Source organism: Bombina bombina, chromosome 2 (assembly GCF_027579735.1).
Source record: "Bombina bombina isolate aBomBom1 chromosome 2, aBomBom1.pri, whole genome shotgun sequence".
Classification (NCBI taxonomy): Eukaryota; Metazoa; Chordata; class Amphibia; order Anura; family Bombinatoridae; genus Bombina; species Bombina bombina.
In genome coordinates, this window is record NC_069500.1 from 1,422,802,489 (window position 1) to 1,422,826,161 (window position 23,673).

Here is a 23,673-nt window from a genome sequence, read left to right on the forward strand (position 1 = left end):
CAATACAAAATATTTATCCTATCTAGAGCACATGATCACATGATTACAGGAGGGTGGGGCTAGATTATTACATGGGAGGACAAAACAATTATCTTACCTAGAACACATGATAACAAGAGGGTGGGGCTAGAATATTACATGGGGGTACAAAACGTTTATTTTACCTAGAGCACACGATCACATGATTACAGGTGGGCGGGGCTAGATTATTACATGTGGGGACAAAACGTTTATTTTACCTAGAGCAGATGATCACATGATTACAGGAGGGTGGGGCTAGATTATTACATGGGGAAAAAATATTTACCTTACTTAGGGCATATGATTACAGGAGGGTGGGGCTAAATTATTACATGTGAGGACAAAACGCTTACCTTACCTAGAGCACATGATTACAGGAAGGTGGGGCTAGATTATTACATGGGGGACAAAATGTTTACTTTACCTAGAGAACATGATCACATGATTACAGGAGGGTGGGGCTAGATTATTACATGGTGACAAAATGTTTACCTTACCTAGAGCACATGATCACATGAGTACAGGAGGGTGGGGCTAGATTATTACATGGGGACAAAATGTTTACCTTACCTAGAGCACATGATCCCATGATTACAGGAGGGTGGGGCTAGATAATTACATGGGGGGACAAAACGTTTATCTTACCTACAGACACATGATTACAGGAGGGTGGGGATGGATTATTACATGGGGGGACAAAACGTTTATCTTACCTATAGACACATGATCACATGATTACAGGAGAGTGGGGCTAGATTATTACATGGGGGGACAAAACATTTATCTTACCTACAGACACATGATCACATGATTACAGTAGAGTGGGGCTAGATTATTACATGGGGGGGACAAAACCTTTATTCTATCAAGAGCACATGCTCCCATGACCACAGGAGGGTGGGGCTAGATTACTACATGGGGGGCAAAACATTTATCTTACCTAGAGTAAGTGCACACGTGAGCACAGGAAGGTGGGGCTAGATTATTACATGAGAGGACAAAACATTTACCTTACCTAGAGTACATGGTCACATGACTACAGGAGGGTGGAGCTAGATTACATGGGGCAAAACATTTACCTTACCTAGATTAGGTGCACAGTTGACCACAGGAGGGTGGGGCTAGATTATTACATGGAGGCACGACATTTATCTTACCTAGAGAACATGCTCACATGACCACAGGAGGGTGGGGCTAGATTATTACATGGAGGCAAGACATTTATTTTACCTAGAGCACATGCTCACATGACCACAGGAGGATGGGGCTAGATTATTATATGGGGCAAAACATTTATTTTACCTAGAGCACATGCTCACATGACCACAGGAGGATGGGGCTAGATTATTACATGGAGGCAAGACATTTATTTTACCTAGAGCACATGCTCACATGACCACAGGAGGATGGGGCTAGATTATTACATGGAGGCACGACATTTATTTTACCTAGAGCACATGCTCACATGACCACAGGAGGGTGGGGCTAGATTATTATATGGGGCAAAACATTTATTTTACCTAGAGCACATGCTCACATGATTACAGGTGGGAGTGGCTAAACTAAAGCATTTGAGAAGGGGCCACACATTTATCACAAAACTAAATATCAAGTTACACAGGGTACAGGTTGGGAACTGCTAGTACATATTCCTATTTCCCATCTTCCTTCCATTACCCCTCTCCATGTAGCAAGAAATGTAAATCAGACACTACCTACAAATTCAATGCAGCTGGTACCATTGAGGTTTTCAAGGTACTACAGAAATAAATTGGGGGGGGGGGCGGGGCAGAGAATATCCCTACAACTGCCTCTGATTAAAGGATCTATATTAAAGTGAAGGATAAATTTTTATGAATGAAAGCCCGGTTTTTAAAAATACTATTAAAATCAGGGGCACTTTCATTCATCAAAGTTTAGAAAGCAGCCGTTTTGTTTAAAAACTTACCTTTGTTCTTTTCACAGCTGGAGCAGCTTCCCTTACCCGGAGATCCTCTCTTCACATGTCAGCAATGACTAATCCGGCTTCCTCCAATCACGGCTTTCCCCCCAGGGGAGTCATTGCCTGAGGCCATGCCATGATTGGAGGAAGCCGGATTAGTCATTGCTGACGTGTGAAGAGAGGATCTGCGGGCGGGGTAAGCTGCTCCGGGTGTGAAGAGGAGAGGGGTACGCTTTTAAACAAAACGGCTGCTTTCTAAACTTTGATGAATGAAAGTGCCTCTGTTTTTAAAAGTATTTTCAAAAAACTGTGCTTTCATTCATCAAAGTTTACCTTTACTTTAAGGACAGTGCTTAAAGGGACACTGAACCCAAATTTTTATGATTCAGGTAGAGCATGCAATTTTAAGCAACTTTCTAATTTACTCCTATTATCAATTTTTCTTCATTCTCTTGCTATCTTTATTTGAAAAAGAAGGCATCTAAGCTTTTTTTTCTTGGTTCAGACCTCTGGACAGCACTTTTTTATTGGTGGATGAATTTAGCCACCAATCAGCAAGGACAACACAGGTTGTTCACCAAAAATGGGCCGGCATCTAAATTTACATTCTTGCATTTCAAATAAAGATACCAAGAGAATAAAGAAAATTTGATAATGTGAGTAAATTAGAAAGTTGCTTAAAATTTCATGCTCTATCTGAATCACGAAAGAAAAAAATTGGGTTCAGTGTCTCTTTAATTTGCCATTTAGGGAACCCTTTACTTTACCAATCAACTATATTTTTAGACATTTTCCAATACAATTTTTCAAAAGTTTCTATAAAGTCGATAGGATTATGCTACAATATTCTTCATTTGAGAGTCATTTGGGACACACCTGTTTTGACATGGAGTCAATGAGCCGAACATACAGATCCTGTTCTGTCCTGAGTCCTATAGAATGAATGATAAAAAAAAAAGTTTGCTCAGTTTTGTAGCCAGTATAACAGTTCTGTTTTGGTTAAGCTGAATTAAAAATAATTTAAACATTAGTAGGATATGCAGGTGTGATCACATAGGGGCCGATGATCAAAAACTCGCTTTAGGATTCTTTGGGATTTTTAGACTTCATATTGTAAAGTAGGAGTCTCTCCTTCACTTACAGAAACCTGCATATTGCGATAAACATCTCTCAAGATCAAATTTGAGCTTGTAAACAATGTTTGATTGACCTCACCATACTAATGAGACTTCTTAGATCATCTCAACAGAGCAGAGAGCTTTAGATCATCTCACCTAAGCAGAGAGCTTTAGATCATCTCACCTAAGCAGAGAGCTTTAGATCATCTCACCTAAGCATAGAGCTTTAGATCATCTCACCTGAGCAGAGACCTTTAGATCATCTCACCTAAGCAGAGAGCTTTAGATCATCTCACCTAAGCATAGAGCTTTAGATCATCTCACCTGAGCAGAGACCTTTAGATCATCTCACCTAAGCATAGAGCTTTAGATCATCTCACCTAAGCATAGACCTTTAGACAATCTCACCTGAGCAGAGACCTTTAGATCATCTCACCTAAGCATAGAGCTTTAGATCATCTCACCTAAGCATAGAGCTTTAGATCATCTCACCTGAGCAGAGACCTTTAGATCATCTCACCTGAGCAGAGACCTTTAGATCATCTCACCTAAGCAGAGAGCTTTAGATCATCTCACCTTAGCATAGAGCTTTAGATCATCTCACCTGAGCAGAGACCTTTAGATCATCTCACCTAAGCAGAGAGCTTTAGATCATCTCACCTAAGCATAGAGCTTTAGATCATCTCACCTGAGCAGAGACCTTTAGATCATCTCACCTGAGCAGAGATTTACATAATTTTACCTGAGCAGAGAGATTTACATAATCTCACATTAGCAGAGAGCTTTAGATCACCTCACCTGATCAGAGAGCTTTATTCAGATCATCTCATCTGAGCAGAGAGCTTTAGAGCATCTCACCTAAGCAGAGAGCTATAGATCATCTGACTTGAGCAAAGAGCTTTAGATCATCTCAATTGAGCAGAGAACATTAGATCACCTCACCTGATCAGAGAGCTATAGACCATCTCACCTGATCAGAGAGATATAGATAATCTCACCTGAGCAGAGAGCTTTAGATCATCTCACCTGAGCAGAGAGCTTTAGATCATCTCACCTGATCAGAGAGCTTTAGATCATCTCACCTGAGCAGAGAGCTTTAGATCATCTCACCTGAGCAGAGAGCTATAGATCATCTGACTTGAGCAAATAGCTTTAGATCATCTGACTTGAGCAAAGAGCTTTAGATCATCTCAATTGAGCAGAGAACATTAGATCACCTCACCTGATCAGAGAGCTTTAAATCATCTCACCTGATTAGAGAGCTTTATACAGATCATCTCATCTGAGCAGAGAGCTATAGATTTTGTGACTTGAGCAGAGAGCTTTAGATCTGACTTGAGCAGAGAGCATTAGATCATCTCACATGAGCAGAGATATAGATCATCTCACCTGATCAGAGAGCTATAGAACATCTGACTTGAGCAGAGAGCTAAAGATCATTTTACCTGAGGAGAGAGCCTTAGATCATCTCACCTGAGCAGAGAGCTATAGACCATCTCACCTGATCAGAGAGATATAGATCTTCTCACCTGAACAGAGAGCTTTAGATCATCTCACCTGAGCAGAGAGCTTTAGATCATCTCACCTGAGCAGAGAGCTATAGATCATCTGACTTGAGCAAAGAGCTTTAGATCATCTGACTTGAGCAAAGAGCTTTAGATCATCTCAATTGAGCAGAGAACATTAGATCATCTGATCACCTGATCAGAGAGCTTTAGATCATCTTACCTGATCAGAGAGCTTTATTCAGATCATCTCATCTGAGCAGAGCTATAGATCATGTGACTTGAGCAGAGAGCTTTAGATCTGACTTGAGCAGAGAGCATTAGATCATCTCACATGAGCAGAGAGCTAAAGATCATTTCACCTGAGGAGAGAGCCATAGATCATCTCACCTGAGCAGGGAGCTATAGACCATCTCACCTGATCAGAGAGCTATAGATCATTTCACCTGAGCAGAGAGCTTTAGATCATATCACCTGAGCAGAGAGCTATAGATCATCTCACCTAAGCAGAGAGCTTTAGATAATCTCACCTAAGCAGAGACATTTAGATCATCTCACCTGAGCAGAGAGCTTTATTTAGATAATATCATCTGAGCAGAGAGCTATAGATCATCTGACTTGAGCAGAGAGCTTTAGATCATCTAACTTGAGCAGAGATATTTAGATCATCTCACCTTAGCAGAGAGCTTTATTTAGATCAAATCATCTGAGCAGAGAGCTTTAGATAATCTGACCTGAGCAGAGAGCTATAGATCATCTCATCTGAGCAGATAGCTATAGATCATCCCATCTGAGCAGAGAGCTATAGATCATCTCATCTGAGCAGAGAGCTATAGATCGTCTCATCTGAGCAGAGAGCTATAGATCGTCTCATCTGAGCAGAGAGCTATAGATCATCTCATCTGAGCAGAGAGCTATAGATCATCTCATCTGAGCAGAGAGCTATAGATCATCTCACCTAAGCAGAGAGCTTTAGATCATCTCACCTGAGCAGAGACATTTAGATCATCTCACCTGAGCAGAGAGCTTTATTTAGATCATATCATCTGAGCAGAGTGCTATAGATCATCTCACCAGATCAGAGAGCCTTAGATCATCGGCCCATAGAGTCAAATCTAGTAGAGATTCACAATCAAACAGGGAATTTGCTAATTAATGTGCTGTACCCATCTCTGGCAAACATCTGATCCCAAGGAACGCCAGTCACTGCAGCATTACTTTAAAATATATTACATATTTTAAAGAATTTCGCCTAGATTTGGAGTTTTGTCGGTAAAGACCTGCGGTGCTAACGAGGCCTTTTTTTTCCAGCGCACCCTTTAAACAACGCTGGTATCACAAGTTTTCTGAATGGCTGCGTTAGCCTCAGAAAAGTGAGCGTTGAGCCAAATTTAGCTCCACTTAAACCCTCAATACCAGCATTGCTTACGGTAGCGGTAAGCTGGAAAAACATGTTTGTGCACGATTTCCCCATAGGAAACAATGGGGCTGAGCTGGCTGAAAAAAAACCTAACACCTGCAAAAAAGCAGCGTTCAGCTCTTAACGCAGCCCCATTGTTTCCTATGGGAAAATACTTGAACACCTAACACCCTAACATGAACCCCGAGTCTAAACACCCCTAACCTTATACTTATTAACCCCTAATCTGCCGCCCCCGCTATCGCTGACACCTGCATTTTATTATTAACCCCTAATCTGCATCTCCGGACACCGCCGCCACCTACATTATCCCTATGAACCCCTAATCTGCTGTCCCTAACATTGCTGACACCTACATTATATTTATTAACCCCTAATCTGCCCCCCCAACGTCGCTGCCACCTACCTACACTTATTAACCCCTAATCTGCCGACTGGACATCGCCGCCACTATAATAAATGTATTAACCCTTAAACTGCCGCACTCCCACCTTGCAAACACTATAATACATTTTATTAACACCTACATTATATTTATTAACCCCTAATCTGCCCTCCCTAACATCGCCACCACCTACCTACAATTATTAACCCCTAATCTGCTGCCCCCAACATCGCCGCTACTATAATAAAGTTATTAACCCCTAAAATACAATTAAATAAACTAAACTATAGTACAAAAAACAAACAAACAATAAATTACAAAAAATAAAAAATATTACAAGAATTTTAATCTAATTAAACCTAATCTAAGCCCCCTAACAAAATAAAAAAGACCCCCAAAATAATAAAATTCCCTACCCTATACTAAATTACAAAAGTAATCAGCTCTTTTACCAGCTCTTAAAAGGGCTTTTTGCAGGGCACTGCCCCAAAGTAATCAGCTCTTTTACCTGTAAAAAAAAATACAAGACCCCCCCAACATTACAACCCACCACCCACACTCCCCTACTCTAAAACCCACCCGATCCCCCCTTAAATAAACCTAACACTACCCCATTGAAGATCACCCTACCTTGAGCCGTCTTCACCCAACCGGGCCGAACTCTTCATCCGATGCGGGCACAAGTGGTCCTCCAGCCGGGCAGAAGTCTTCATCCGATCGGGGCAGAAGAGGTCCTCCATCCAGCAGAAGTCTTCATCCAAGTGGAATCTTCTATCTTCATCCTTCCGGCGATGAGCGGCTCCATCTTGAAGACCTCCGGCGCGGAACTTCCAGCTCTACCGACGACTACCCGATGAATGACTAGTCCTTTAAATGACGTTATCCAAGATGGTGTCGCTCAAATTCCGATTGGCTGATAAGATTCTATCAGCCGATCAGAATTAAGGTAGGAAAAATCCAATTGGCTGATTGGATCAGCCAATAGAATTGACCTTGCATTCTATTGGCTGATCCAATCAGCCAATCAAATTGAACTTCAAATTCAGATTTTTCCTACCTTAATTCCGATTGGCTGATAGAATCCTATCAGCCAATCGGAGTTCGAGGGACACCATCTTGGATGACGTCATTTAAAGGACCAGTCATTCGTCGGGTAGTCGTCGGTAGAGCTGGATGTTCCGCACCGGAGGTCTTCAAGATGGAGCCGCTCATCGCCGGAAGGATGAAAATAGAAGATTCCGCTTGGATGAAGACTTCTGCTGGATGGAGGACCTCTTCTGTCCCGATCGGATGAAGACTTCTGCCCGGCTGGAGGACCACCTGTGCCCGCATCTGATGAAGAGTTCGGCCTGGTTGGGTGAAGACGGCTCAAGGTAGGGTGATCTTCAATGGGGTAGTTTTAGGTTTATTTAAGGGGGGATCGAGTGAGTTTTAGAGTAGGGGTGTGTGGGTGGTGGGTTGTAATGTTGGGGGGGTCTTGTACTTTTTTTTTTTTACAGGTAAAAGAGCTGATTACTTTGGGACAATGCCCTGCAAAAAGCCCTTTTAAGGGCTGGTAAAAAAGCTGATTACTTTTGTAATTTAGTATAGGGTAGGGGATTTTATTATTTTGGGGGGCTTTTTATTTTATTAGGGGGCTTAGAGTAGGTGTAATTAGATTAAAATTCTTGTAATTTTTTTTATTTTTTGTAATTTAGTGTTTGTTTTTTTGTACTATAGTTTAGTTTATTTAATTGTATTTTAGTTTAGATAATTGTAGGTAATTTATTTAATTAATTTATTGATAGTGTAGTGTTAGGTGTATTTGTAACTTAGGTTAGGATTTATTTTACAGGTAATTTTGTACTTATTTTAACTAGGTAGCTATTAAATAGTGATTAACTATTTAATAGCTATTGTACCTAGTTAAAATAAATACAAAGTTGCCTGCAAAATGAATATAAATCCTAAAATAGCTACAATGTAATTATTAGTTATATTGTAGCTATATTAGGGTTTATTTTATAGGTATTTGGTTTTAAATAGGATTAATTTATTTAATTATAGTAATTTTATTTAGAATTATTTAAATTATATTTAATTTACGGGGGGTGTTAGGGTTAGGGTTAGACTTAGGTTTAGGGGTTAATAACTTTATTATAGTAGCGGCGACGTTGGGGGTGGCAGATTAGGGGTTAATAAATGTAGGTAGGTGGCGGCGATGTTAGGGAGGGCAGATTAGGGGTTAATAAAATTTATTATAGTGTTTGCAAGGCGGGAGTGCGGCGGTTTAGGGGTTAAAACATTTATTATAGTGGCGGTGATGTCCAGTCGGCAGATTAGGGGTTAATAAGTGTAGGTAGGTGGCGGCGACGTTGGGGGGCATATTAGGGGTTAATAAATATAATGTAGGTGTCGGCGATGTTAGGGACAGCAGATTAGGGGTTCATAGATATAATGTAGGTGGCGGCGGTGTCCGGTTGGCAGATTAGGGGCTAAATAATTTTATGATAGGGTTTGCGATGTGGGGGGGCCTCGGTTTAGGGGTTCATAGGTAGTTTATGGGTGTTAGTGTACTTTGTAGCACTGTAGTTAAGAGCTTTATGTTCCGGCGTTAGCCCATAAAACTCTTAACTACTGACTTTTTTAGGCAGTAGGAGTCTTGGCGGTAGAGGCTGTACCGCTCACTTCTTCCAAGACTCGTAATACCGGCGTTAGGCAAATCCCATCGAAAAGATAGGATACGCAATTGACGTAATGGGATTTGTGGTAGCCTCGAGTCACAGAAGAAAAGTGAGCGGTACACCTGTACCTGTCAGACTCGTAATACCAGCGGGCGTTAAAAAGCAGCGTTAGGATCTCTCAACGCTGCTTTTTAAGGCTAACGCAGAACTCTAAACCTAGGTGTATGCTAGTAAAAAGTGCAGGTGGGCAGAACTAAGCCATATGTGAAGCTATAAGTGGGATCTGAGGTGCCTAATAGTCTTAGAGTACATTTTTTTTTAAAAAGTAGTTCAGCATCAATCAGCGCTATTTGGACAGAACTCTCAACTGTCCCTATTTGAGAGAGACAGACAATTCTAAGCTCTTTCATGCTGTCCCCTTAGAGCCATATATCCCAAGTTGAAGAATTTCCCTTAGCCCCATCCATAGACTGCCCAGGCACACATACTGACCAACCAGGCTTGTCCTTAATCCCACCTACTATCCACCTGTGGCCCTGCCCCTCCTGACATGACCCTGCAGATAGAGATGTCTCCCCAAAACCTCCCGAGTCCCTAATACCGAGCGACAAAGGTTGGGAGGTATGCATTGGGATCTTATGCTTGCTTAAATTTGCTTGTTATGTTTTACTCGGACTGCTTCAAGTTGCCCCAGTAATCTGACTGCTTCAAGTTGCCCCAGTACTCTGCCAGACTGCTTTGGGTTGCCCCAGTACTCTGCCAGACTGCTTTGGGTTGCCCCAGTACCCTGCCTGACTGCTTTGGGTTGCCCCAGTACTCTTCCAGACTGCTTTGGGTTGCCCCAGTACCCTGTTTGACTGCTTTGGGTTGCCCCAGTACCCTGCCTGACTGCTTCAAGTTGCCCCAGTACTCTGCCTGACTGCTTTGGGTTGCCCCAGTACCCTGCTTGACTGCTTCAAGTTGCCCCAGTACCCTGCCTGACTGCTTCGGGTTGCCCCAGTACCCTGCCTGACTGCTTCAAGTTGCCCCAGTACCCTGCCTGACTGCTTTGGGTTGCCCCAGTACCCTGCCTGACTGCTTTGGGTTGCCCCAGTACTCTGCCTGACTGCTTTGGGTTGCCCCAGTACTCTGCCTGACTGCTTTGGGTTGCCCCAGTACTCTGCCTGACTGCTTCGGGTTGCCCCAGTACTCTGTCTGACTGCTTCAAGTTGCCCCATACTCTGACTGTTTCGGGTTGCCCCAATGCTTTAATAATTATTTTTTTCTGGAAGTAAGTTTGTTATAAGGTCACATAATGAGGCCACCATTAACAAGTTGATCAACACCTACATGAGCTTCTTAAACATCCTATTCCAAGGGACATGAAACAAAATCTCTCTTTCATGATTCAGGTAGAACATAACATTTTAACCAAGTTTCCAAATTATTGCTTCTATTATCTAATTTGCTTTGTTCACTTGGTATCCTTATTAAAAAGATTATCTAGGCAAGTTCAGGAGCAGCAATGCATTACAGGGTGCTAGCTGTTGATACATGCCTCTTGTCATTGGTTCATTTGATGTGCTCTGCTACCTCCCAGTAGTGCATTGCTGCTCCTCCAACAAAGGATACAGAGTGAACAAAGTAAATTTGATAATAAAAGTAAATTGGATAGTTTTTTTTCCGTCTGAATCATAGAGAAAGAATTTGTGTTTTATGTCACTATGGAGATGGCCCTTAGTCACAACACTTCTATCGCTAGATCCTGGAGTGTGTCTGTGGGAATTTGTGTTTTATGTCACTATGGAGATGGTCCTTAGTCACAACACTTCTATCGCTAGATCCTGGAGTGTGTCTGTGGGAATTTGTGTTTTATGTCACTATGGAGATGGCCCTTAGTCACAACACTTCTATCGCTAGATACCGGAGTGTGTCTGTGGGAATTTGTGTTTTATGTCACTAAGGAGATGGCCCTTAGTCACAACACTTCTATCGCTAGATACAGGAGTGTGTCTGTGGGGATTTGTGTTTTATGTCACTAAGGAGATGGCCCTTAGTCACAACACTTCTATCGCTAGATACTGGAGTGTGTCTGTGGGAATTTGTGTTTTATGTCACTATGGAGATGGCCCTTAGTCACAACACTTCTATCGCTAGATACTGGAGTGTGTCTGTGGGGATTTGTGTTTTATGTCACTATGGAGATGGCCCTTAGTCACAACACTTCTATCACTAGATACCGGAGTGTGTCTGTGGGGATTTGTGTTTTATGTCACTATGTAGATGGCCCTTAGTCACAACACTTCTATCACTAGATACCGGAGTGTGTCTGTGGGGATTGGTGTTTTATGTCACTAAGGAGATAGCCCTTAGTCACAACACTTCTATCGCTAGATCCTGTAGTGTGTCTGTGGGAATTTGTGTTTTATGACACTGAGATGGCCCTTAGTCACAACACTTCTATCACTAGATACTGGAGTGTGTCTGTGGGGATTTGTGTTTTATGTCACTATGGAGATGGCCCTTAGTCACAACACTTCTATCGCTAGATCCTGGAGTGTGTCTCTGGGGATTTGTGTTTTATGTCACTAAGGAGATGGCCCTTAGTCACAACACTTCTATCATTTGATACTGGAGTGTGTCTGTGGGAATTTGTGTTTTATGTCACTAAGGAGATGGCCCTTAGTCACAACACTTCTATCGCTAGATCCTGTAGTGTGTCTGTGGGGACTTGTGTTTTATGTCACTATGGAGATGGCCCTTAGTCACAACACTTCTATCGCTAGATCCTGTAGTGTGTCTGTGGGGATTTGTGTTTTATGTCACTATGGAGATGGCCCTTAGTCACAACACTTCTATCGCTAGATACTGGAGTGTGTCTGTGGGGATTTGTGTTTTATGTCACTAAGGAGATGGCCCTTAGTCACAACACTTCTATCGCTAGATACTGGAGTGTGTCTGTGGGGATTTGTGTTTTATGTCACTATGGAGATGGCCCTTAGTCACAACACTTCTATCACTTGATACTGGAGTGTGTCTGTGGGAATTTGTGTTTTATGTCACTATGGAGATGGTCCTTAGTCACAACACTTCTATCACTAGATACCGGAGTGTGTCTGTGGGAATTTGTGTTTTATGTCACTATGGAGATGGCCCTTAGTCACAACACTTCTATCGCTAGATCCTGTAGTGTGTCTGTGGGAATTTGTGTTTTATGTCACTATGGAGATGGCCCTTAGTCACAACACTTCTATCGCTAGATCCTGGAGTGTGTCTGTGGGAATTTGTGTTTTATGTCACTATGGAGATGGCCCTTAGTCACAACACTTCTATCACTAGATACTGGAGTGTGTCTGTGGGAATTTGTGTTTTATGTCACTATGGAGATGGCCCTTAGTCACAACACTTCTATCGCTAGATCCTGTAGTGTGTCTGTGGGGATTTGTGTTTTATGTCACTAAGGAGATGGCCCTTAGTCACAACACTTCTATCGCTAGATCCTGGAGTGTGTCTGTGGGAATTTGTGTTTTATGTCACTAAGGAGATGGCCCTTAGTCACAACACTTCTATCGCTAGATCCTGGAGTGTGTCTGTGGGGATTTGTGTTTTATGTCACTATGGAGATGGCCCTTAGTCACAACACTTCTATCGCTAGATCCTGGAGTGTGTCTGTGGGAATTTGTGTTTTATGTCACTATGGAGATGGTCCTTAGTCACAACACTTCTATCACTAGATACCGGAGTGTGTCTGTGGGAATTTGTGTTTTATGTCACTAAGGAGATGGCCCTTAGTCACAACACTTCTATCACTAGATACCGGAGTGTGTCTGTGGGGATTTGTGTTTTATGTCACTATGGAGATGGCCCTTAGTCACAACACTTCTATCACTAGATACCGGAGTGTGTCTGTGGGGATTTGTGTTTTATGTCACTATGGAGATGGCCCTTAGTCACAACACTTCTATCACTAGATACCGGAGTGTGTCTGTGGGGATTTGTGTTTTATGTCACTGTTACGGTTGCCTCCAGGCTGGCTGGAAGTTGGACTGTAGAAAAGGATGCTCCTAGCGCTCACCAAAGGAGCAGCAGCACCGTAGACTCTATAACTACTGCGTAGCCACCATAAGTAATGCAGACTCTATGAACCACCGCTGCTGGGCTGGTATCTCGCCGTCTGCTCTGCGCCCTGGACCTATGACCAGGCTCCAGTAGGTGAACCTCTTCCTTCTGTAGCAATCCCTGTAGCTAAGGGAGTATGAAGAGCATAGCAATCCCTGTAGTGATTATAAGCTGTATCCTACAAACATGAGTCAAAGCTTCAAGTTAGAGGGTCAACATAGGTCTTATGTGCTGGAGCACACAGCCTCCTTTTTATTGAGGTTACATGCAAACAGGACACTCTCAGGGGGAGGCATAAAATCCCCCATCACACATTTGATATTAGATAGAGAGACACTCCCTTTGACAGGCCACAACATTTACTTCAGCAGATAACATTACACACAATAAAACAATGCAGTCCACCTTATCAATACTAGTCTGATTAGACAATGGGAAAGTTGATCACTAAACCTAATTAGAGCTAATCCCAGCAGACTTGTATTTAGAATAGGTTTATTGAAGCTGAACAAAATTTAACTCTTAATGGCACACAATGAAACTGAACCAGGTGGGAGAAAGCCAGGGACAAGTCATTTCACAGGTCTGGGGACATAGTCTTAAAGGGGCATTGTTCATCAAAGTCACAATATGTCCCCAGATGGTTCTTAAAGGGCCACACACACCCAACAAAAGTCAATATGTCCTCAGGGGCATAATCTTCCAGGGGCCATAGTCATGTGGAAGGAGGCTGGCAAATAGGCTTCTCCAAAATCCAGGGAAGCAGGGCAATTTTTTATTTAAAGGGCCAGTTACAAACAGCAGTTTGTAACATATCTCCCCTTTTGGAGGGAGACTAACCAGGCACCTGACCTTCTGCCGGTCAGTGCCCAAGTTAGTCTCGCAACCCACCCACAAATAATCGCTAGCAGCAAAGTAGCCCCCCCACAATACGTAGTACTGGCCTGTAAGTTCCAGGTTGCAGGATGAAAGTGCAGCATCCTCGGCCTTCCTGGCGCAGCTGGGCAAATAGCTGATGGTACTTGGGGGGCAGAGGCCAGCGGCACTCTGCCCTGGTGCCAGCTCTTCTGCTGGGGTGAGGGGTTTGCAGGTCAGTTCTGTAACAAGGACAAGGTCTGTAGGGCAGAGGCCAGCAGCGCTCTGTCCTGATGCCAGCTCTTCTGCTGGGGGAATTGGGGCATAGTCCTGCCCGGTGGCAAAGGGAACGTGGGGGTCAGTGGGGGCCAACATCTCCACTGTTAACCCTGGGCCCAAGTTAGGAGTTAGCTGGGGAGGGGGAGATTTGCTTACCTCCTCCTCCTGATACTCCGGTGGCTGTTGGGAAGGGAGGTCGATGCTCTCCGCTTCCTGTGGAACATGCTGCAGCTGGGGAGAGAGACCGGTTGTCTCCTCTCCCTGGAAGGCACACTCCGGCTGGGGAGGGAGGTCGATGCTCTCCCCTCCCTGTAGCTGGGTCTGTCGCTAGGGATCTGGGCCGCCTGCCCAGCATCCCTGTAGGGCCGGTAGAGAGACTGCGGTCCCATCTCCACCTGCCTGCTGGGGGTCCTCCCAGGACCAGTCTATGAGGCCTGCTGCCTCTGGTATCTCTGGTTGGGGTTGGGGAAGGAGACCGGTTGTCTCTTCCCTCTGCACAGTATACTGCCGCTGGGGAGGGAGGTTGCTGCTCCCCTCTCCCTGTGGAACATGCTGCGGCTGGGGAGAGAGACCAGGTGTCCATACCCTCAAACTCCACAGTTGGCGCTCAAAGGCTCGTGCCGCTTTGTTCTCCGTATCCAATTCCCGGATGATGCGACTGACTACCTCCTGCGCAGGGTCTGGACCATATCGGACTAGCCGCCTCTTTACCTCTGGAACGAAATCCGCGCCCTCATAGCGACGGTTCCGGTTGAGGTGCTCTTCACATGGTTCTGACCAGTATCTTGTCAGCTCCATGCTGCTGTAGGTAGGGATGCTGCGCAGTGGCTAGCGTTGCCCTCAATTACTCTCCTACGATACCAGTGCTGTTGTGGTGCTGCTCCTTGCGCTAGGACGACAATCCCACCGCTGCCGCCAAAAGTTACGGTTGCCTCCAGGCTGGCTGGAAGTTGGACCGTAGAAAAGGATGCTCCTAGCGCTCACCAAAGGAGCAGCAGCACCGTAGACTCTATAACTACTGCGTAGCCACCATAAGTAATACAGACTCTATGAACCACCGCTGCTGGGCTGGTATCTCGCCGTCTGCTCTGCGCCCTGGACCTATGACCAGGCTCCAGTAGGTGAACCTCTTCCTTCTGTAGCAATCCCTGTAGCTAAGGGAGTATGAAGAGCATAGCAATCCCTGTAGTGATTATAAGCTGTATCCTACAAACATGAGTCAAAGCTTCAAGTTAGAGGGTCAACATAGGTCTTATGTGCTGGAGCACACAGCCTCCTTTTTATTGAGGTTACATGCAAACAGGACACTCTCAGGGGGAGGCATAAAATCCCCCATCACACATTTGATATTAGATAGAGAGACACTCCCTTTGACAGGCCACAACATTTACTTCAGCAGATAACATTACACACAATAAAACAATGCAGTCCACCTTATCAATACTAGTCTGATTAGACAATGGGAAAGTTGATCACTAAACCTAATTAGAGCTAATCCCAGCAGACTTGTATTTAGAATAGGTTTCTTGAAGCTGAACAAAATTTAACTCTTAATGGCACACAATGAAACTGAACCAAGTGGGAGAAAGCCAGGGACAAGTCATTTCACAGGTCTGGGGACATAGTCTTAAAGGGGCATTGTTCATCAAAGTCACAATATGTCCCCAGATGGTTCTTAAAGGGCCACACACACCCAACAAAAGTCAATATGTCCTCAGGGGCATAATCTTCCAGGGGCCATAGTCATGTGGAAGGAGGCTGGCAAATAGGCTTCTCCAAAATCGAGGGAAGCAGGGCAATTTTTTATTTAAAGGGCCAGTTACAAACAGCAGTTTGTAACATATCTCCCCTTTTGGAGGGAGACTAACCAGGCACCTGACCTTCTGCCGGTCAGTGCCCAAGTTAGTCTCGCAACCCACCCACAAATAATCGCTAGCAGCAAAGTAGCCCCCCCACAATACGTAGTACTGGCCTGTAAGTTCCAGGTTGCAGGATGAAAGTGCAGCATCCTCGGCCTTCCTGGCGCAGCTGGGCAAATAGCTGATGGTACTTGGGGGGCAGAGGCCAGCGGCACTCTGCCCTGGTGCCAGCTCTTCTGCTGGGGTGAGGGGTTTGCAGGTCAGTTCTGTAACAAGGACAAGGTCTGTAGGGCAGAGGCCAGCAGCGCTCTGTCCTGATGCCAGCTCTTCTGCTGGGGGAATTGGGGCATAGTCCTGCCCGGTGGCAAAGGGAACGTGGGGGTCAGTGGGGGCCAACATCTCCACTGTTAACCCTGGGCCCAAGTTAGGAGTTAGCTGGGGAGGGGGAGATTTGCTTACCTCCTCCTCCTGATACTCCGGTGGCTGTTGGGAAGGGAGGTCGATGCTCTCCGCTTCCTGTGGAACATGCTGCAGCTGGGGAGAGAGACCGGTTGTCTCCTCTCCCTGGAAGGCACACTCCGGCTGGGGAGGGAGGTCGATGCTCTCCCCTCCCTGTAGCTGGGTCTGTCGCTGGGGATCTGGGCCGCCTGCCCAGCATCCCTGTAGGGCCGGTAGAGAGACTGCGGTCCCATCTCCACCTGCCTGCTGGGGGTCCTCCCAGGACCAGTCTATGAGGCCTGCTGCCTCTGGTATCTCTGGTTGGGGTTGGGGAAGGAGACCGGTTGTCTCTTCCCTCTGCACAGTATACTGCCGCTGGGGAGGGAGGTTGCTGCTCCCCTCTCCCTGTGGAACATGCTGCGGCTGGGGAGAGAGACCAGGTGTCCATACCCTCAAACTCCACAGTTGGCGCTCAAAGGCTCGTGCCGCTTTGTTCTCCGTATCCAATTCCCGGATGATGCGACTGACTACCTCCTGCGCAGGGTCTGGACCATATCGGACTAGCCGCCTCTTTACCTCTGGAACGAAATCCGCGCCCTCATAGCGACGGTTCCGGTTGAGGTGCTCTTCACATGGTTCTGACCAGTATCTTGTCAGCTCCATGCTGCTGTAGGTAGGGACGCTGCGCAGTGGCTAGCGTTGCCCTCAATTACTCTCCTACGATACCAGTGCTGTTGTGGTGCTGCTCCTTGCGCTAGGACGACAATCCCACCGCTGCCGCCAAAAGTTACGGTTGCCTCCAGGCTGGCTGGAAGTTGGACCGTAGAAAAGGATGCTCCTAGCGCTCACCAAAGGAGCAGCAGCACCGTAGACTCTATAACTACTGCATAGCCACCATAAGTAATACAGACTCTATGAACCACCGCTGCTGGGCTGGTATCTCGCCGTCTGCTCTGCGCCCTGGACCTATGACCAGGCTCCAGTAGGTGAACCTCTTCCTTCTGTAGCAATCCCTGTAGCTAAGGGAGTATGAAGAGCATAGCAATCCCTGTAGTGATTATAAGCTGTATCCTACAAACATGAGTCAAAGCTTCAAGTTAGAGGGTCAACATAGGTCTTATGTGCTGGAGCACACAGCCTCCTTTTTATTGAGGTTACATGCAAACAGGACACTCTCAGGGGGAGGCATAAAATCCCCCATCACACATTTGATATTAGATAGAGAGACACTCCCTTTGACAGGCCACAACATTTACTTCAGCAGATAACATTACACACAATAAAACAATGCAGTCCACCTTATCAATACTAGTCTGATTAGACAATGGGAAAGTTGATCACTAAACCTAATTAGAGCTAATCCCAGCAGACTTGTATTTAGAATAGGTTTATTGAAGCTGAACAAAATTTAACTCTTAATGGCACACAATGAAACTGAACCAGGTGGGAGAAAGCCAGGGACAAGTCATTTCACAGGTCTGGGGACATAGTCTTAAAGGGGCATTGTTCATCAAAGTCACAATATGTCCCCAGATGGTTCTTAAAGGGCCACACACACCCAACAAAAGTCAATATGTCCTCAGGGGCACAATCTTCCAGGGGCCATAGTCATGTGGAAGGAGGCTGGCAAATAGGCTTCCCCAAAATCCAGGGAAGCAGGGCAATTTTTCATTTAAAGGGCCAGTTACAAACAGCAGTTTGTAACAGTCACTATGTAGATGACCCTTAGTCACAACACTTCTATCACTAGATACCGTAGTGTGTCTGTGGGAATTTGTGTTTTATGTCACTAAGGAGATGGCCCTTAGTCACAACACTTCTATCGCTAGATCCTGGAGTGTGTCTGTGGGGATTTGTGTTTTATGTCACTATGGAGATGGCCCTTAGTCACAACACTTCAATCGCTAGATACAGGAGTGTGTCTGTGGGGATTTGTGTTTTATGTCACTATGTAGATGGCCCTTAGTCACAACACTTCTATCACTAGATCCTGTAGTGTGTCTGTGGGAATTTGTGTTTTATGTCACTATGGAGATGGCCCTTAGTCACAACACTTCTATCACTAGATACTGGAGTGTGTCTGTGGGAATTTGTGTTTTATGTCACTAAGGAGATGGCCCTTAGTCACAACACTTCTATTGCTAGATCCTGTAGTGTGTCTGTGGGAATTTGTGTTTTATGTCACTAAGGAGATGGCCCGTAGTCACAACACTTCTATCGCTAGATCCTGTAGTGTGTCTGTGGGAATTTGTGTTTTATGTCACTAAGGAGATGGCCCTTAGTCACAACACTTCTATCGCTAGATCCTGTAGTGTGTCTGTGGGAATTTGTGTTTTATGTCACTAAGGAGATGGCCCTTAGTCACAACACTTCTATCGCTAGATCCTGGAGTGTGTCTGTGGGAATTTGTGTTTTATGTAAGTATGGAGATGGCCCTTAGTCACAACACCTCTATCACTAGATACCGGAGTGTGTCTGTGGGAATTTGTGTTTTATGTCACTAAGGAGATGGCCCTTAGTCGCAACACTTCTATCACTTGATACTGGAGTGTGTCTGTGGGAATTTGTGTTTTATGTCACTAAGGAGATGGCCCTTAGTCACAACACTTCTATTGCTAGATCCTGTAGTGTGTCTGTGGGAATTTGTGTTTTATGTCACTAAGGAGATGGCCCTTAGTCACAACACTTCTATCGCTAGATCCTGTAGTGTGTCTGTGGGAATTTGTGTTTTATGTCACTAAGGAGATGGCCCTTAGTCACAACACTTCTATCGCTAGATCCTGTAGTGTGTCTGTGGGAATTTGTGTTTTATGTCAATAAGGAGATGGCCCTTAGTCACAACACTTCTATCGCTAGATCCTGGAGTGTGTCTATGGGAATTTGTGTTTTATGTCAGTATGGAGATGGCCCTTAGTCACAACACCTCTATCACTAGATACCGGAGTGTGTCTGTGGGAATTTGTGTTTTATGTTACTAAGGAGATGGCCCTTAGTCACAACACTTCTATCGCTAGATCCTGTAGTGTGTCTGTGGGGATTTGTGTTTTATGTCACTATGGAGATGGCCCTTAGTCACAACACTTCTATCGCTAGATACTGGAGTGTGTCTGTGGGGATTTGTGTTTTATGTCACTAAGGAGATGGCCCTTAGTCACAACACTTCTATCGCTAGATCCTGGAGTGTGTCTGTGGGAATTTGTGTTTTATGTCACTAAGGAGATGGCCCTTAGTCGCAACACTTCTATCACTTGATACTGGAGTGTGTCTGTGGGAATTTGTGTTTTATGTCACTAAGGAGATGGCCCTTAGTCACAACACTTCTATCGCTAGATCCTGTAGTGTGTCTGTGGGGATTTGTGTTTTATGTCACTATGGAGATGGTCCTTAGTCACAACACTTCTATCGCTATATCCTGGAGTGTGTCTGTGGGAATTTGTGTTTTATGTCACTATGGAGATGGCCCTTAGTCACAACACTTATATCACTAGATCCTGGAGTGTGTCTGTGGGGATTTGTGTTTTATGTCACTATGGAGATGGCCCTTAGTCACAACACTTCTATCGCTAGATACTGGAGTGTGTCTGTGGGGATTTATGTTTTATGTCACTAAGGAGATGGCCCTTAGTCACAACACTTCTATCGCTAGATACTGGAGTGTGTCTGTGGGAATTTGTGTTTTATGTCACTATGGAGATGGCCCTTAGTCACAACACTTCTATCACTTGATACTGGAGTGTGTCTGTGGGAATTTGTGTTTTATGTCACTATGGAGATGGTCCTTAGTCACAACACTTCTATCACTAGATACCGGAGTGTGTCTGTGGGAATTTGTGTTTTATGTCACTATGGAGATGGCCCTTAGTCACAACACTTCTATCACTTGATACTGGAGTGTGTCTGTGGGAATTTGTGTTTTATGTCACTATGGAGATGGCCCTTAGTCACAACACTTTTATCGCTAGATCCTGTAGTGTGTCTGTGGGGATTTGTGTTTTATGTCACTAAGGAGATGCCCCTTAGTCACAACACTTCTATCGCTAGATCCTGGAGTGTGTCTGTGGGAATTTGTGTTTTATGTCACTAAGGAGATGGCCCTTAGTCACAACACTTCTATCGCTAGATCCTGGAGTGTGTCTGTGGGAATTTGTGTTTTATGTCACTATGGAGATGGTCCTTAGTCACAACACTTCTATCACTAGATACCGGAGTGTGTCTGTGGGAATTTGTGTTTTATGTCACTAAGGAGATGGCCCTTAGTCACATCACTTCTATCACTAGATACAGGAGTGTGTCTGTGGGGATTTGTGTTTTATGTCACTATGGAGATGGCCCTTAGTCACAACACTTCTATCGCTAGATCCTGTAGTGTGTCTGTGGGGATTTGTGTTTTATGTCACTATGGCCCTTAGTCACAACACTTCTATCGCTAGATCCTGGAGTGTGTCTGTGGGAATTTGTGTTTTATGTCACTAAGGATATGGCCCTTAGTCACAACACTTCTATCACTAGATACCGGAGTGTGTCTGTGGGAATTTGTGTTTTATGTCACTATGGAGATGGCCCTTAGTCACAACACTTCTATCACTAGATACCGGAGAGTGTCTGTGGGGATTTGTGTTTTATGTCACTAAGGAGATGGCCCTTAGTCACAACACTTCTATAGCTAGATCCTGGAGTGTGTCTGTGGGAATTTGTATTTTATGTCACTATGGCCCTTAGTCACAACACTTCTATCGCTAGATCCTGGAGTGTGTCTGTGGGAATTTGTGTTTTATGTCACTAAGGAGATGGCCCTTAGTCACAACACTTCTATCACTAGATACCGGAGTGTGTCTGTGGGGATTTGTGTTTTATGTCACTAAGGAGATGGCCCTTAGTCACAACACTTCTATCGCTAGATCCTGGAGTGTGTCTGTGGGAATTTGTGTTTTATGTCACTATGGCACTTAGTCACAACACTTCTATCGCTAGATCCTGGAGTGTGTCTGTGGGAATTTGTGTTTTATGTCACTAAGGAGATGGCCCTTAGTCACAACACTTCTATCGCTAGATACCGGAGTGTGTCTGTGGGAATTTGTGTTTTATGTCACTATGGAGATGGCCCTTAGTCACAACACTTCTATCGCTAGATCCTGGAATGTGTCTGTGGGGATTTGTGTTTTATGTCACTATGGCCCTTAGTCACAACACTTCTATCACTAGATACCGGAGTGTGTCTGTGGGAATTTGTGTTTTATGTCACTAAGGAGATGGCCCTTAGTCACAACACTTCTATCGCTAGATCCTGGAGTGTGTCTGTGGGAATTTGTGTTTTATGTCACTATGGAGTTGGCCCTTAGTCACAACACTTCTATCGCTAGATCCTGGAATGTGTCTGTGGGGATTTGTGTTTTATGTCACTATGGAAATGGCCCTTAGTCACAACACTTCTATCACTAGATACTGGAGTGTGTCTGTGGGGATTTGTGTTTTATGTCACTAAGGAGATGGCCCTTAGTCACAACACTTCTATCACTTGATACTGTAGTGTGTCTGTGGGGATTTGTGTTTTATGTCACTATGGAGATGGCCCTTAGTCACAACACTTTTATCGCTAGATCCTGTAGTGTGTCTGTGGGGATTTGTGTTTTATGTCACTATGGAGATGGTCCTTAGTCACAACACTTCTATCGCTAGATCCTGGAGTGTGTCTGTGGGAATTTGTGTTTTATGTCACTAAGGAGATGGCCCTTAGTCACAACACTTCAATCGCTAGATCCTGGAGTGTGTCTGTGGGAATTTGTGTTTTATGTCACTAAGGAGATGGCCCTTAGTCACAACACTTCTATCGCTAGATCCTGTAGTGTGTCTGTGGGGATTTGTGTTTTATGTCACTATGGAGATGGTCCTTAGTCACAACACGTCTATCGCTAGATCCTGGAGTGTGTCTGTGGGAATTTGTGTTTTATGTCACTATGGAGATGGCCCTTAGTCACAACACTTCTATCGCTAGATCCTGTAGTGTGTCTGTGGGAATTTGTGTTTTATGTCACTATGGAGATGGTCCTTAGTCACAACACTTCTATCACTAGATACTGGAGTGTGTCTGTGGGGATTTGTGTTTTATGTCACTATGGCCCTTAGTCACAACACTTCTATCGCTAGATCCTGGTGTGTGTCTGTGGGAATTTGTGTTTTATGTCACTAAGGAGATGGCCCTTAGTCACAACACTTCTATCGCTAGATCCTGTAGTGTGTCTGTGGGAATTTGTGTTTTATGTCACTATGGAGATGGCCCTTAGTCACAAGACTTCTATCGCTAGATCCTGTAGTGTGTCTGTGGGGATTTGTGTTTTATGTCACTATGGAGATGGCCCTTAGTCACAACACTTCTATCGCTAGATCCTGTAGTGTGTCTGTGGGAATTTGTGTTTTATGTCACTAAGGAGATGGCCCTTAGTCACAACACTTCTATCGCTAGATCCTGGAGTGTGTCTGTGGGGATTTGTGTTTTATGTCACTATGGAGATGGCCCTTAGTCACAACACTTCTATCACTAGATACTGGAGTGTGTCTGTGGGGATTTGTGTTTTATGTCACTAATGAGATGGCCCTTAGTCACAACACTTCTATCACTTGATACTGGAGTGTGTCTGTGGGAATTTGTTTTTTATGTCACTATGGAGATGGCCCTTAGTCACAACACTTCTATCACTAGATACTGGAGTGTGTCTGTGGGGATTTGTGTTTTATGTCACTATGGAGATGGCCCTTAGTCACAACACTTTTATCGCTAGATCCTGTAGTGTGTCTGTGGGGATTTGTGTTTTATGTCACTATGGAGATGGTCCTTAATCACAACACTTCTATCACTAGATACTGGAGTGTGTCTGTGGGAATTTGTGTTTTATGTCACTAAGGAGATGGCCCTTAGTCACAACACTTCTATCGCTAGATCCTGTAGTGTGTCTGTGGGTATTTGTGTTTTATGTCACTATGGAGATGGTCCTTAGTCACAACACTTCTATCGCTAGATCCTGGAGTGTGTCTGTGGGAATTTGTGTTTTATGTCACTATGGAGATGGTCCTTAGTCACAACACTTCTATCACT

The 23,673-nt window shown here is 44.5% G+C and overlaps 1 protein-coding gene across 2 annotated transcripts in view; it reads right to left on the minus strand.

Moving 5' to 3' along the window:
• The window catches only part of LOC128650436 (transcription factor COE3-like), a 579,037-nt gene that overhangs the window by 349,153 nt on the left and 206,211 nt on the right, over nt 1-23,673 (minus strand). For both annotated transcript variants that reach the window (XM_053704380.1, XM_053704379.1), the window contains exon 4: nt 2,840-2,895. In XM_053704380.1, the coding sequence (XP_053560355.1) occupies nt 2,840-2,895 (56 nt within the window). The remainder of the gene's footprint in view (nt 1-2,839; nt 2,896-23,673) is intronic.